Genomic DNA, 15956 nt, shown 5'->3' with positions numbered 1-15956 from the left:
GCCTGCTGCTGCTATTTGTGTGGGACTCAGATGACCAGTGGGAACTAAGGGAGGCTGAGGCTGATAAGTTGTTTATGTTCTGGGCTGTAATCATATCTTTTGACCCTGCTCCTTAGCGAGACGTATAATCTGATATCATTTTTTCTTTACGCTGACCAACCTCCTGCTTTAATTTCTGTGGCTGTCATACCAGACTGACCATTTGTAAGTCTCCAAGGCGAGCAATAACAAAAGCATTGAGTTTCATTGTCAAGATTAGCCTGCCTATTAATCTCCTCAAATTCAGTTAAGGAAGATAATAATAAGGTATTAGATTGGTTGCCTGATAATACAATTCTAAGTACTGATAAGACAAAGACATGGAGCCAACATTGTTTTCCTGTGGCTCCTGTGTTCTGTCTGTATCAGAAAACCATTTTGTGTTTGTAAATGTTTTTATGGACTTTAATTGGTTTATTGAAAAGGTCATCAGTGTATTCAGTGCATCAGATTATGTTAGCTTTCACGTTGCAGCAGGATTTTGCCTCATGGAAAAGTTGTTCAAGTGTTCTTGAATTTATACAATTTATTTATACATTTTTGTGTGTTTTGGCATGTGCATTTTTGTGTGCTTTGGCATTCTGCAAGTACAAAATACACATTTAAATGCATTATGTGTACAGGATTATATGGGTGAATACAGCAAATACATTTCTAAAACGAAACGATTGTAAGGGTCGTAACTTTAGTTAGTCATGTTTGTGTCCGTCTACCTCTACCTCACAGTAAGCTGCGCCACATCGTGGACGAAATGGTGACGACGGAGCGGGAGTACGTGCGCTCGCTACGCTACATCATTGACCACTACTTCCCTGAGATGGAGCGGGCCGACCTGCCGCAGGACCTGCGGGGCAAGCGCAGCGTCATCTTCGGCAACCTGGAGAAGCTGGTGGACTTCCACAGCCAGTACTTCCTCAAGGAGCTGGAGAGCTGCTGCAACCACCCGCTGCGTGTCAGCCACTGCTTCCTGCGTCACGTAAGAGCTCGCTGGCCTTCACCCACACATGTGCCCACACACTGGCACTGGTGAATATGTATGCCCATGTATTCACCCACATATAAGGCAGCAGGAAGTTGCATACTTTATCGTACACATAAACAAGGATCACAGTGTGTATTCCAGATGACATACTTATCAAGATCATGGGTACTATAGACTTGTTCCAGTTGGAACTTAATGAAGACAAGGGGGTTAGGTGGTTGAAGTTTACAGTGATTAATAGCATACTTATAATCAAAAAGAGATCAGAATCAACATTTCTGTAATATTTATTTCAACATTGGCATATGGAAAAAATATAGTAGACAAGCTTCTGAGCGTTGAGGGAAACAGAGGGTCAGATCACCCCATGCTCATTTTTGCTGTGACCCCCCTCCTCTCCCCATACTTGGCGGTCTTACCTGGGCTTATTCTCTCAAGCAGAGAGCAGCTGCACAAACAGATGGGGAAGCGCCTCTTACCCAAGTCCGCTCTCTAGGTGGCTCTGGTGTTGGCAGTGCGTCGACCCACCCCTCAGCTCAGCCTCCCTCCCTCTTCCTCCCCCTCCCTCTCTCCCCTCATCTCATACTGCCCCTCGCTCCCTCTCTCTCTCTCCCTCTCTCCCCTCATCTCATACTGCCCCTCGCTCCCTCTCTCTCTCTCCCTTCATCTCATACTGCCCCTCGCTCCCTCTCTCTCTCTCCCCTCATCTCATACTGCCCCTCGCTCCCTCTCTCTCTCTCCCCTCATCTCACACTGCCCCTCGCTCCAGGCCGTGGGGCTGTCTCAGAACTACCAAACACGCTCAAAAGGAAATCAAAGAAAGCCAGATTAAGCCAGAACTGAGAGGAAAAAGAAAGAAAGAAAAATCGCAGACGTTCATGTGCCCATGGCTCTACATCCGTCTCTGTTCCACCCTCATATTTGTGGCCTGACTGCTGGCTTGAGTGGAGCATTTTGATTTAGAACTCTGGGGTTTATTATACTGATTTTCCACAGCAGAGAACGCAATGGAAAGGTCAGACACTAATACAGACTCATCAAGGAGAGAGCTTACAGCACAGAGCTGCAGTAGGAATGTTAAAGCAACTTGACAGGTTTTTGGCAAGGGGAGTCACTTTTAGCGTTAGGGCACATTTTGCATGAGCGTAAAGCAGACTGTAAAACAATTTGCCCCCTATCACAAAAACTACTCTGCAAAAATACAACTGACGTAGCAAAACACAGCAAATAAATGTCTGTTTTTACTTTATTGCCGATTTCCCTGAGAACAAGGGAGGGTATTCTTTGGGTCAAAGGGAAAATGTCTGGTTTGCTGGATGACTTCTGAAAATATTGTCTTTTCTCATAAATTGCAGCAAGACCAGTTTGGACTGTATGCCCTGTACAGCAAGAACAAGCCCAAGTCGGACGCTCTGTTGGCCAGCCATGGCAACTGCTTCTTTAGGGTGAGTGACGACTCCAAAGCCCAATGCACTACACTGCATAATATCCTCACCATGGCATGTTATACATGGAGGCCCGCCATAGACCTGTGCAGCACAAGGCCGGCCATTATCCAATATCCACAGAGCCGGGTGGACGCAGACACGTTTGTTATTTTATTCCAACTCAATTGATGAAAGACCTTTTGCATTTCTTATCCTCTACCTCAGCCAAAACCACTGAGAGCACACCAAAGGTTTATATGGGTGACTCAGTGCTTTGGGGAATGTCTGCTTGGTCAGTATTCGAGAATGACACAGAACAACAGCGAACCCGACTTCAGACAATATAGCTAACCCTCAGTCTTAACTTCATCTGTCTCCTGTTTTGACTCCTCTCTCTCGTCCACCCACAGCACAAGCAGTTGGAGCTGGGCGATAAGATGGACCTGGCCTCGTACCTGCTGAAGCCTATCCAGCGCATGAGCAAGTACGCTCTGCTACTCAAGGACCTCATCAAGGAGGTGAGCGAGGCCCAGGAGCAGGAGCTGTGCTACCTGTGCGCCGCCGCCGAGATGGTCAAGTTCCAGCTGCGCCACGGCAACGACCTGCTCGCCATGGACGCCATCCGCGACTGTGATGTAAGTTGCACCTTATGCTTCCTAGCTTATGTTCCTGGTAGCGCACAGCGCTGGTGTTATATTTGTGTAAGCCCAGGAATAAAGATAATAGACATTAAATGCATGGGTTCCCATGAGTCCCATGAGGACGCTGAGTGGAAAACATACCTTGTGTCTGGAGGATCAAAATACAAGTGCTCTACAGACAGACAGGAATGTGTGTTTTATCACAACCAAGGCATGCAACCAGTAACATAACCTGTTAACTTCCTGAGGGCTTTCCAGTTTGACTGCTTATAACCTTACTGGTAAAAGCATGTTGTTTTCAGTTGACCTGACATATTTGTACTTTCACTGTACAACTGTTGTTTTGAGTTGCTATGAATACACCACCCCATTCGGATAAGCCTTTCCCCATCTGTTGTGGGCAGAGCCCCCATTTCTGGCCATCAGGTTGTGTTTATGATCAGTATAAGGTCAGATGTAAGGCTCTCTCTCCCCCTGTTGCTGCCCTGGCAGGTCAATCTGAAGGAGCAGGGCCAGCTGGTGAAGCAGGACGAATTCACCATCTGGTACGGGAGGAAGAAGTGCCAGAGACACGTCTTCCTGTTTGAGGACTTGATTCTATTCAGCAAACCCAAGCGCATCGAGGGAGGCCTAGATGTCTACATCTACAAGCACTCGTTCAAGGTAAGATCTATACTAGAACTATGTATGGAAATATCAAAACACAGAGCACCTGTCACTGTTTGTCTAAAACTGCAGTGCAGTAGCATGTGAAAGTGTTAGCTACAAAGCTAATTTTCACGCTACCAAAACTCCAGCCTCAGCAGAATGTAGGATAATCTGCCAAGTGGGATGCCTCAGTACATCTGCTGATCTCAGCAAACTGAAGAGTAATTCCTTAAAACTCAATTGAATACACACACACTCACACACTGCAATCCTCTAAAGCAGAGTGCTTGCTTTTTCTTTACAAGCCAACATCATGTTATTGTACTTGACCTCAAACCTCAAACTCAAGCTGAACTGTTAATTAGGACGACCCTAAACAGAATCCTCTTGATTGTTCTACAGACGGCCGATGTAGGCCTGACGGAGACCTCGGGTGAAAACGTCTTGCGCTTCGAGATCTGGTTCCGCAGGAGAACTTCAAAGAACCAGACGTACATTCTGCAGGCTGGCACGGTCGAGATCAAACAAGCCTGGACCTCCGACATTGCCAGGATCCTGTGGCAGCAGGCCACCCGAAACAAAGGTGACTTATAGAGACGGGGCTCTCCTATTTCACCTGGCAACCCACAACCCCAGCTCCCCAAAAAACATGTTTTATTCAGACGTTCAATCCTCCACTGCCCTGGGCCAAGGGGGAACGTGTCGGGGGCTGCGTGCTATTTGAATCTCACAAGGATTGGTTTACGCTGAGCTCACAGCTATGTGTCAAGCGTTTAATTTAAATGCAAATTCTCTGGTGCTGCTCCTCGAGGGTGCTGCTCCTCGAGGCTGCTCCTCTTTTTTTGCGTAGCACAAATTGACAGTTTTTTTTGTATCTGCTCCACTGCAGAGCTGCGCATGCAGGAGATGGTGTCAATGGGGGTAGGGAACAAGCCCTTCCTGGACATAAAGCCAAGCGATGCTGCCATCAACGACAGGGCTATCGACTACATCATGAAGGGCAGAGGTATTGATTTTTATTTTTACGAATATTATCATCTTTTTTACTTTGTTCACTGTCTACATTGTTTACATCATTCACTGTGTTATTTGTTGACATTGCTCATGAGTCCCATCTGTTTTGACCAAGGAGCCAGAACACGGGCGTCCATCGCCGTGTCGCTCTTCGACCACTCCAACCCGTTCAAGCGGGCGGCGTCTGTGAGCACGTCGGTGAACAGCGGTCCCCAGGCGGCCGGCGGGCCCCCCTCCTCCACACTGCTGGGGCCCCTCAACCTGCACATGTACAGCAGCCAGTCGCTGATGCCCGGCGAGCGGCTCATCAGCTCCTGCATCGAGGAGGACGAGCTGGAGCATGAGACCAGCAGCCAGCCCTCCATGAGTACGTTAGACGTTACACTAAAACAACCGGCACTATTAGAGCTAACAGAGTAAAATAGCAGCCCAGCTCCCATCATCCATTAAGGAACAAATATGTTCCACAGTTTAACCTTTGAAGGGGGCATTGCTATTCACACAAACCAACACTAGAGGGAGTTGGGCCTTGCCTAGACAAACTCTGATAACAGTGTGCACAGCCAGGGTCAGATACAATGAAGAAATAGTCAGTAAACCACAGCAAAAACTATGCTATAAGTATGCATTTTGTCCTGTTTTATATCCATTTTGTACATTCATCCTACACTGTATCTGACCCCTGTGCTGATTCTGTGCTGGCTCCCCACAGCCACTGAGAGCTCAGGCTCATCCTCCCAATGTCTGTCAGGTGGCGGCTCCAGTGGCTCGGACAGCGGCTGCGTGTCCAGCCACCTCCCGGAGGCCCTCTCCGAGGAGCCCAGCTCGCCCTGCGAGCCCTCTTGCTACTCAGCCGTCACCTCGCCCGTGGAGGACAAGCCGCGCTTCAACAGCCAGTACATTTCAGCGGTGAGTGTGTGTGTGTGTGTGTCTGTGCAGTGGTTGTGCTGGCTTGCTATCCTTGCTATCAGATTGTTGTAAACACCATTGTCACTTTGGGCATGTGCATCCTGTGCTTGCTTGGGTGTAATGAGACTATTTGATGTGACATTGTGCTTTGTCTTGGGATCTGATCATCCATCACAGTCAAAACGGTCTCTACCTAATTCTATCTTCTTCATCACTACTCTCCTATAAAGGAGGCCCTCTTCCCTCTAATGCGATTAACTCAGACTGAACAATAAATGTAATTAGTTTTGCCTTGTTGATGGCCGTGACGCCGTTGTTTCACCTGCATCCTTTGAGCATGAACGATGCCCTCATGTCATCTCAAACCCTTTTGTAACAGGGGGGAAGGACAGAAGTTTAATTTTATTTACACAATTTACTAAAATTAACATTCACTCACACACACAAAGACAACTGAAACCCCTAACTGTGACCGTCTCTGTGTGGGTCAGTGTCCTTGGAACATGTCAGAACTCCTTTAACATTCCCTTAACCCTCCTGTAACCAGCGCTTCTCTCCTTCCATCTACAGAAAGCAGCTCAAATCATAGGCCCATCCACTATAGTGTGATTGCTGTAATCCTGATTTTGAGTAAGTGAGGCAATGCTTTTCACATGTTTGGCTCACATCACCCATCTCCCTCCATCATTTTAATGCCCATTGCCTAGACAACCAAGCATGACCATATGGAACAATTTCTCCACGCTGTTGTTTTTTTTTTTTTTTTTTTTTTTTTTTCATTGGGAGCATGAAAGACAAGTACAGTGTATAACTCTTGCCCCTGCCTGTTTCTCCAGGTTTAGTATCCAGCTGTTTTCACCAAGAAGACAATGTCAGCCTCAAGGAAGAGGGGGTCAAGCAAGTATTTATTGTTCCTCTGGAGGCCAGCACATGTCATCTGATCTCATCTCATAGAAAGAGCTGGGGATATAGCACTGTTTTATTAAAGCCACTTTGAGCTTTCATAGCTTTTATATCTTTTTTTTTTTATTTTTTTTTAAGAAAGTTGATTTTAAAATATTCTTGTATTTATCTTCTTTTCAAAAAAAGTACTGGCAGAGTAGTGTTGTACTGTACTATACCCGTAACTGTAAATAATTGTAGTAGTTTACAATGCAGTTCTGAACTGTTTTCTGTTTTTTTTTTCCTTTGTCTGTTCTTTACCACTTATGCTGCAGACTGCAAAATGACAAAGCAGAAATACACCCTTTATTATGAAAAGGTTCTCTCTGAGTTTGGGTTAAGAGTCTAGTCTACTCTTTAACAGTTCTATGAAAGCAATATGCCTCTCTACTCTGTAGGCAACATGACACAACATGACACATTTTCAGTGTCTTGGTCATCATCCCATGCATGTCTGTTGTTTTTTTCACACGCAACTGACCTGTGGTCAGTGCCCCTGGGTTCTTATCTGTGTCGGCGTTGCTGTTGCCGTGACGAGGCCGTCGTGTTTGCCGCTGTTGAAAAGCTTTCCTGATCCACTGCCAGCCTCATGTTCAGTGCAGCCAGTAGTTGTCGTGAGGGGCTTAATGCATCTTCCTCTCATCCCAGAGAGACTCAGCCTATCTTCTTTGTGCAGGAGGGATGTGATGACAAGAGGCCTGGTTACAACTTGTCCTTTAGAGTCATAAACTTTCATTTTTTCCCCCCATCTTTCATTGCACTGCTTGCTTTCTTTTCGTTTTCTTTGTTGGAATCTGACATTTACAAAAATAAAAACAAAAACAATCTGTACAGTGTCTGTAAATAGTTGCACCACTTGGTGCTTTGTGATTCTAGTGTTTAGGAGAGAACTGTGGTAACTTTGTACATGTATGTATTAACCAGCAAAACCAGGGAATCACTAAAGTGCCATTCTTAACTGCAACAGGGGAGACAAGAAAGAGAAGAAAAAGCAAAGGAAAAAAATAAATCAAATTTCCATCTATAGCTGGAGCATGATTGTGTACTCAAGTGTCATATTTCTTAATCCTAACAAGTTCACACATATTTAATAAAGATGGATTGCTTTGTATCTGTAATGGCGTGTTCTTTTCACTCTCTTATCTGTCTGTCTATGCTAGTTGGAGTTTTGACCTCATACCTGTAGACGGCCTGGGCTTGTTGCTGTGTCTTAAGGAAACAGGGTTTCTATCTGGCAGCAGTGTCTCTCCAGCTGCATCAGGCACTCTGTGTAACGTCTTGCCAGCGGCAGGGTGAACTGTGTAGATCAGAATGAAACAGCCGTCTCAGATGACCTGTTGGGTGTGACAGTGTTCTTGGCATTCTCAGTGATACAACTCCAATAAGCAGTAGCTTACGTTCAACCACTGCTGTAACTTCTCTCTGGTCCTATGCAGCTTGACTTCGATGAGGCCCAGTAGCTCTTGCAAAGAGTCTTTTATCTGATCTGTCTGTGGTGAGAAAACAACAGGTATTAAAGATGATCTCTGTGGTGTAGCCTCTGAGTAATGTGCTCACTCTTAGAAAAGAACTGACCAGAAGAGATACAATAACAAAGTCAGTATATGGCTTTAATCCTTCAAGGATCTTAATGTACAGAAATGGTCAGGTTATTAATTAATCATAAATCTTAAAACCAGCTGAGTTTTATTATATTACTGGATGTTGGCATGTTACGCAACAGTATGACCAGATTATTACTTTACAGATCAGTAATGTCCTCACCCAGAGGAGATAGATCAGATTGGCTAAGTTTTGAGTGCAATTTGCTGTGTCAAGCTTCTTCGAGTCCAGGATGATACCCGTCAGGAAAGCATGGCCCTCTCGTCCGTACACCATCTCCTCGTAAGACAGATTGAAGTGGGCGAAGGCCACATCTGGAAGGTAAAAAGATTCAGTTGTTTACCACACACTATTGCAGGAAATACCGCAGAGTCTTTCCAGAGTTTGACTTTGATTCTTCTCCTCTCCAAACAGAGGAGGAGAAATCAAACACAGAGGGCCAGTCTAATTGGTCGAATGAATAATTCATACGAAAAGCCTGTGTGCTTGCTTCTCCATGGCTCCAGAGCCAAAAACTAAATACTCTGTAACGTCAGTGCACATTTTTGAAGAGCCTCAATAGTTTGTTTTAGCTGTCTGTGAGGTATTTTCTCAAATATATGACCTTTTAATAATGAAAGGAGCAAAGCTTGAGGTTTAAAGGGACAGGATGATGGCATGAAAAAAATCCTATCACTCCCCCTAGTGGTCTAAATCTGTCTTGCACCAAAAATAACAACTTCAGCTGTCACGGAGTGAGTTGTTATCCTGCCCCTGAAACATGATAGTCATGATTTTGGTCAAAACAACCAGTGCTATCTCGTTTCATGTACTTTTCAGTTCTTTCCATGCAATAAGTAGCGGCACTTCATCAGAAGCCAAGAGACTCACCCTGGGGATCTCCCATTGCAGTCGCAGTCACATGCGGATGGGCAGCTGGTTGGACAGATATACATAATTCATTTATCATCTTTTAAACATGGTGCAGACAGACTGGAATTTCATTGAGCGACTTTTCCAGAGCTAGAGGAAACGGAGTTGTCAGTCTTCTATAATAATATCATGGCAGCTGCAGCTGGACGGCAGTTCTGTTTCCGCAGTGCGGAGTCCAGAGTCCAGTGTCCCATGTTGTTCCTACTCACTGCTGTCTGGAGGGGTGCCCGCGTAGATGACGCTGTGGGTGAAGAAGCCACCTGGCTCCCCTCTCCCCAGGACCGGGGGGTGGGTCAGCTGGATCACGCAGCCCCTCACGGGAAGACTCTTCCAGCTCCACCTCTCTCCTCCTGTGGCAACACAAACACAGTTACAGAGACGTTTCCTCCAGCTCTTCCTTTTCATCATTTTCTCCACAGATGATTTGTAAAGAGCCACAGAGTCACAGGTACAGCCTACCTTTACCTGTAGTATTGTTCCAGCAACACAGTACCACAATACTATATACTATAAATATATTACACCGCTCTATAAATACTGGTAATCTGTTACGTTTCACGCATATGATTAAGGATTAAGATTACTCATAATATGGGAGATGTGGTGTGGAGTGAGCTTGTCCTAGACCTGCTGCTGATACGCTGTCTTCTAGTGGTGAATCGGATGACCTAGCAGTGTGGCCTGAGCCGATGGGGCTCGTAGGCCCCGGCAGCCTCTTGATCTTCAGGTTGGGCCGACTTCTGAAGGTCTCCTCCAGTATCTGCACCAGCCGCTCCTTGGGGATGGACTCCTGCTCCGTCCTGTGCGCCGAGGCAACGTGCTGCTGCTGCTGCTGTGTGGACGCCGAGATGTTGCTGCTGAGTCTCTGGAGCAGGCTCTCCAGGCAGGTGCCGCGGATCTTCTGGAGCAGGCTCCTGATGGAGCTCGAGAGATCGCCAGTGGCACTGGCGGCGTTAGCTGCATGGCTGGCACTACTGCTGGCTGTAGAAGGCCCACCGTTAGTGGTTTGATTTTCTCTGGAAGTTTCTGAAAGGCCTGGTAAGACACCTTGGGCTTGCCCCAGGTTCTTGCTTTTAGGGGGACTGTGATTAATTGGTGAGGAAACAACAATAGGCTCCTCTGAGCTGGGTCTACTTGACGAGTCTCCCATCAGCAAGCATGAGTAGTCTGGGCTCTCTTGCAGCTGTGTGTCTTGTTCACTGAAGTCCATGCTCTCCTGTGAAAAGTAAGGGATCATACACATGCTTTGCCAGTCTATCAATCTCCATCTGTTTACTGTGTTCTTGTTTTTCCACACGGGATCCCCACAGTAAGTCAGATGAATTAGTCAGGCGACTAAACCTGATCTGTGATTAAAATGTTCCCACAGACACCCACAAGGATATCCCGCAACAGTTGTTCATATTAAATTCTGTGAATGTGGCGGCACTTATCACATTATATCTGTAGAGCACGGGAGCTTTAATTTCTTAGAGCTGATGGTTGAATTTTTGCTGACAGTATTAAATGATATGAAAGGAGCTGCACCACCATTGCCAAATCAAGTATTACCACACTGTTTGTATTTGATATGGAATTATGTGAGGCAGGCCGGAACAAACCTCATCAGAAGATATCCCCAGAAAGCAGTCTTCGTCCAGAGACAGGGATTCAGCCAAAGACGAGGAGGAAGACCCATCACTGCTGTGGACCTTCCCTCTACACCAGGCCCTGAGAGTAAGAGCTAAGTGATGAGGGCTGCATAGACCTATTTAATTTTGCACTGAAATGTTTATAAGAAAGTGCATATAAATGTATGTGGAGAAATCTTCAGAATGGACACAAGGGGCCCTATCATGACAGTCTAAAACGCATGGTCACTGGCGAAAAGCTTATTTAAATTTAAGTGGGATGTTCAGTCCACATTTGGAGTGTTTTCGTTATCAAACTTCGGGCGGATGGCGCTACAAGGCGTTCCTATTTTTTTTTCATAGGTCCTAGGTTTTCAGTCAAGGGTGTGTTTTGGGCGTAACATCATTTAAATCAATGAGAATGACATCTGTCATTCCCTTTAACAACACGCAGCGCAATATTAAACAGCTCATCGGTATTTTCATAGTCAGTGGCACATTTGAAGGAATCTGCTTGCACACCAGACCGTATGGAACAGTTATTCCACTAAACCATGCTTTACAAAAACCTAGTATAGTATAGCCTACACACATTTGCACTCGTCTATTATTTGAACTTATTGGAAAAGTGAAACTAACTTCACTGTGGCGTCAGTTAATTACTTTCACTATTGACTGACAGTGGGTTACCATTGAAAACATTGCCTTGGAAAAAGCAATACTATAATGACTAAACTATAATGTTCGAATGACTGAATAAAAAACGTTTATCCTGCAGAGGAGTTGCTTACACCTCGTGACAGTGTGTCTTCAGCTGTGCTTCATATTTGCCTCTCCGTCATTACCAACGTGCAAATGATGGTGAATACTGTAACTACTCATTGTGAGATGTATTTCGTAATATCTTTATTCTAATTCTGTTTCCCATTGTAATCGTGTAATTTGTAATGTTTTGCATGGATATGCGCCGGTGTGCGTTTGTGGATGAGAGAAGCATGGTGCGTTGTGCACCCGCCCATATCACTGTTGATAATGCGCTCTTAATATAACATATAAACAACTCGCCATGAACTTCTGACCAGGTATCTCTTGGTCAGTGGCGTAATGCGTTTTAGGTAGTGTAAGATAGCGATTTTTAGACAACGCACCAGATCCCTCCTCAGGTCGTTAGTTGCCACATCCCTTGGCGCGTTGCTCAAAAAAAGAGACATGTAAAATAAGAATTTAAACGTTGCGCCAAGAAAAAAACCCGTTTTCCGCCATGCGCCAGGTGGAAAATAGGGCCCAAAATGTATCATATTACACAATATAGCTTGCACTACTTCTGTGGACTGCTTTCACTACCTAAGAATGTCTACACAAAAATACAATTCAACACAAACAAAATAGACATAACATTGATTATGTACTGATATATATACTGTATATATATGGTACTGTATATATTTGCATAGGTTATTTATTATTTTTTTTTCTGTACAGAGACACCAATGACTGGAGATAAGTCCTTGGGTCCTTCTGATTTTGAGTGATGGTCAGAGTGACATTCACCAGAGGTTAACATGATTAGTCCATCACCTGTAGTCTGAGCAGTCCTCCAAAGCTCCAGTGAGGGCTGGGATCTGGAAGGCTTCAACCTCCTGGCAGAGCAAAGGCCACTCTCTGGAAAAGATCAGCACAGACATAACTCTGATGACAGTGTTTGACATAGGGATGGATATTTACTCTACAGGATTGCCTTAAATATGGGCCTTTACCTGAAGTCAGCTGGAAGTAACAGACGACCAGATCTGAGGAAGTTTAAGATGTGACGGAATATTTGCCCGTCACCTTTTACATGCAGACTCTGACCAAAGCAGATCCAGGTGACCTTACTAGAGTTAGACAGCAGCTCTGGATACTGAGGGGAGGAACAGAATTGAGTAGACATGACCGGAGCCAGACATGTTTCATACATTGTAGTCAAATGGAGAACCAAACCACTAACTCACACAAATGTTCCTTGTGATTTATTTGTCATAACAAATAAGCAGTTTTAAAGCATAAGAGGCAGATTAAAAGACATTGTTAAAGCAAAAAACACTGTAACATTTCACGTACCTTCAAGAGAGTCTGCAAATAAGTGGCGTACCAGTGTGTTCCAACGTAAACTTTTACAATTTTATAAACCGTGCATGCCGCCACTGAAGCAGACCATGGCTTTGCAGTAAATACACCTATAAAACAGTCCCGGGAAAAAACACCATCCCAGTGTTACAGGCAAGGAAAACCATTTTTTAACAAGACTCTTGGTTTAACTTTGTGCAATGTCTCACTTTTTGAGGTTTTCCTCTTGTGCAGAAACTGGAACAAGGCCTCCTTGAAAGCCTGGTAGGCCCCATCCTGCCCTTCCAGGTACTCGCATAAGCCAGACAGCTGAGAGGCCTCCTCTGTCAGAGGCAGACAGCATGTTCCCAGCCAATCCCTGAAACAACACCAAACGTCATGAGGAAGGAGTGCCCCTTTCATTGTATATGCATCTCAGAAATATTTTATCTGTGAAGTAGCCTTACTGCACGTGTTGGAAAAGAACTCCAGAGCCTGTTACGTACAGTCTGCTCCCCTCAAGATTGCTGTCTATGTGAAGCTGACCCAGCGAAGAATCAGGGTACTTCACTAACAGGTCAAAGGTCATGATATATAAAGGCTGAGCAACAGATTCCGAGTCTGATATTTGGGGTGAATCCAGAAGTATGGACGAAGAGTCACTATTTATCTCTGAGGGAAGATAATAGATGTTATTAAATGTCACAGCAGCTGGAGTACTGGAGATAAACATCAAGTACTAAATTAAATCAAGCTCCTATTAAATGTAATGTCCAGGGACACTCTGAACTCTGAAAGGGAACAAGTAACCCCTACTTCTCAACTAAAAGACCTGTGGTCTTAATGAATTCTGTGAAACGTGTCTCACCACATTGTTCCTGCAGTGCTTCCACGAACTCTGTCATGCCAACCATTTTTGCCTCGCTGCTCAGCAGCTCGTAATCACCGAAATGCTCTGGCAGTAAGATCTTTCCCGTATGCAGGAAATTAGCTGTAATGAAGCAAAACAAACCCAGGTCTTTCTTATATCAGCCACTACCAGCTGCTAGCACTCACTTTGTTGATCTATCATCACCACTGACAAGGCATATGAATGGAATGCCTATCTTGAGACTGATGGATAAGTTGTATTGAGCAGAAATGGACAAAAAACATTTAGAAAAGGATAAAAATATAACTCTACACAACTACAGTATGGATCATATAGAATGTGTAAATACTCCTGTGTTCATTCCTGTCAGTGTCATAGACTCACAGTATTTGTTTTGATAGCCAGAAAATGAAAATATAATTAAATGTGCTGAAATATTCTACAGCTATCCATGCAAGTCCACTCCTGAGAGCTATATGCACTGACACGTGGCAAGTAGGTTTTCAAAAGAACATTTACAATATAGACATTGTGTGACAAATAAGTCAATCTGGTAGTGGTAGCCTACTGTTTCAGTCAAAGATGACATAAAATAGGCACAGTGGGCAGAGATGGCTACCGTTAAAGTGAGGGAACTTGCCTATGAACCTGAAGAGACGGCTCCCACATTCAATGATAGCTATATCATCACACAGCCACAACAGGTTGTCCTGTGTCACCAAGTTGGGATGTAATCGAAGCTGCTCCAGTGGAATGAAGCAGTACATCACCTCCTCATCATTGTCCACCAGAGGCTTCCCCACCAGTCCCAGAGGTATGGCATCATGCACTGATGGAAATTACAAAAATGCATACAGATTCATATGAAGTCAAGAGATGATTACAGTAACTAAGAGTCCATAAAGGTAACTAATGATTAAGGTATCTAGACATTAATTTAAGTTCAATAATTTCAGAAAAATAAGTTCTGTAGTTGATGTAACAAATATAAATGCAACAAATATGGAGAAATAACAGATCTTTACCTATTTGTTAACTTATATGGTAGGCTATATGGAATGGCTAATAGGATATTTCAAGCTTTCTCTATTATATGCATGATTTTGTTTAATTTATTTAATGTGGGACTGACACATTTCTTGGATTGACTGATCTGGTACAGGACCAGGTGATGTTATTTCATGTATGTCTGGTTGCAAACAGCAGAGGGCATTGCTTACCTGTGAAAACCGGGCTGGCCACAGATTCAGGTTGTTTAGGATTACAAAGTCTTGTTTTCCAGTAATACATAGCAGCTCTTTCTGTGACCTGTAGGTCAACTGGGCGTGCACGTAGGAAATGCTTGCCTGACTGACGGTTTTCTAACGCCTTCGAAGAAAGAAATGTATTGTTTACACACTTTAAATGTTTGCTTCTTTTGTGTTAACTGTAGGTTCTACGGGACCACTGACACAAGCCGTTAGCCGTGAAGGTAGACTGTTAGCTAACAGTATGATAAAGTTATCTCTTTTTTTATATTAAGTTATCACTCACCTGTTGCAATGATGTAAGACGTAGGGTTGATGACAGCTCATATAAAATATTGATCTCAGATATGCAAGAGGACGCAAGTTTACCAGTGTGTATATAATAATGTAGGTGTCTGAAGGTGAAGCCATCCCTGTCTAGGAATAATCTTGCGTGATGATTGAAGACAGATTCTTTCAGTAACAATGACTCTTGAAAACAGGAGAGTCGGCTTATCGGAATGGAGTACAAACATCCACCAACATTGAAGATGCAAGTTTTGGTGTCTTCTTCTGCCATGATGACAAAGGTGTGGTCTCTGCCGCAGCTAAATTCAATCTCAACCCACTGAAAGAGTAATATTAATCGGAGTAAGTTGAGCGATGAAAGATAAATTATTTCATTGAAAATATTTAGCTAATGTAACAGTTACGTTAACATTAGCCATGTTAGCTATTCAAGCCAAGTTCCCTAGCAGCTAAACTAGCTGTTAGCTAGTCATGCTTGCCGACGCAGAAAAGGAAAAATCACTTGATCGCACATCAAAATAGACGTATAAATGCACAACCTATTTAAGACTTAGTAATGGTAATATATGTTGTTTAGTTATTCTAATCATATATATAACATTAAAAATATAAGATGCCACTTTTCTCTTTCATCATTATAAAAAGCCGTTTCAGTATGGAACGTGCCATAGATCGAACTGGTGTCGCGTGCCGCCTGTTTAACAGTGTCATCCGATTTCTGAGCATTTCTATACCGAGA

The 15956-nt window shown here is 44.1% G+C and overlaps 2 protein-coding genes across 7 annotated transcripts in view; one reads left to right on the top strand and one right to left on the bottom strand.

Moving 5' to 3' along the window:
* The window catches only part of plekhg4 (pleckstrin homology domain containing, family G (with RhoGef domain) member 4), a 62823-nt gene extending 55103 nt beyond the window's left edge, over positions 1 to 7720 (top strand). For 3 of the 5 annotated variants that reach the window (XM_048262748.1, XM_048262747.1, XM_048262743.1), the window contains exons 15-24: positions 766 to 1015; positions 2377 to 2466; positions 2859 to 3083; positions 3582 to 3752; positions 4140 to 4320; positions 4627 to 4743; positions 4867 to 5118; positions 5464 to 5660; positions 6231 to 6290; positions 6497 to 7720. In XM_048262748.1, the coding sequence (XP_048118705.1) occupies positions 766 to 1015; positions 2377 to 2466; positions 2859 to 3083; positions 3582 to 3752; positions 4140 to 4320; positions 4627 to 4743; positions 4867 to 5118; positions 5464 to 5660; positions 6231 to 6269 (1522 nt within the window). In that variant the 3' untranslated portion in view covers positions 6270 to 6290; positions 6497 to 7720. The remainder of the gene's footprint in view (positions 1 to 765; positions 1016 to 2376; positions 2467 to 2858; positions 3084 to 3581; positions 3753 to 4139; positions 4321 to 4626; positions 4744 to 4866; positions 5119 to 5463; positions 5661 to 6230; positions 6291 to 6496) is intronic. The other 2 variants (XM_048262746.1, XM_048262745.1) reach the window with 2 other exon arrangements.
* LOC125307028 (BTB/POZ domain-containing protein KCTD19-like) lies at positions 6887 to 15951 on the bottom strand. Of its 2 annotated transcripts, none has more exons than XM_048262749.1 (17): positions 15216 to 15951; positions 14903 to 15050; positions 14323 to 14511; positions 13680 to 13802; positions 13279 to 13483; positions 13042 to 13190; positions 12827 to 12942; positions 12484 to 12626; positions 12305 to 12388; positions 10718 to 10826; positions 9744 to 10332; positions 9326 to 9466; positions 9075 to 9119; positions 8367 to 8518; positions 8000 to 8092; positions 7783 to 7899; positions 6887 to 7396 (listed from the first exon to the last, which is right to left on the bottom strand). In XM_048262749.1, exons 1-16 carry the CDS (start codon positions 15486 to 15488, stop codon positions 7813 to 7815), a joined length of 2646 nt encoding a protein of 881 aa, XP_048118706.1. In that variant the 5' UTR covers positions 15489 to 15951; the 3' UTR covers positions 6887 to 7396; positions 7783 to 7812. The 2 variants fall into 2 exon arrangements, with proteins under 2 accessions (XP_048118706.1, XP_048118707.1); XM_048262750.1 differs by having other exon boundaries at positions 6887 to 7265.
* Positions 15952 to 15956: the final 5 nt, after the last annotated feature.

Source organism: Alosa alosa, chromosome 14 (assembly GCF_017589495.1).
Source record: "Alosa alosa isolate M-15738 ecotype Scorff River chromosome 14, AALO_Geno_1.1, whole genome shotgun sequence".
NCBI classification, from domain to species: Eukaryota; Metazoa; Chordata; class Actinopteri; order Clupeiformes; family Clupeidae; genus Alosa; species Alosa alosa.
Note: the sequence above shows the minus strand (reverse complement) of the source record. Positions and strands in the feature narration are given on the sequence as shown.

Bases quoted from the DNA above. Each gene is read 5' to 3' on its own strand.
- LOC125307028 (XM_048262749.1), bottom strand. From the start codon at position 15,488: ATGGCAGAAGAAGACACCAAAACTTGCATCTTCAATGTTGGTGGATGT. The intron at 8,519-9,074 runs GTGAGTCTCTTG...TTTACCTTCCAG, and splicing joins TGCAATGGGAGATCCCCAGG to ATGTGGCCTTCGCCCACTTC. The intron at 8,093-8,366 runs GTGAGGACATTA...TTCTCACCACAG, and splicing joins ATCTGATCTATCTCCTCTGG to ACAGATCAGATAAAAGACTC.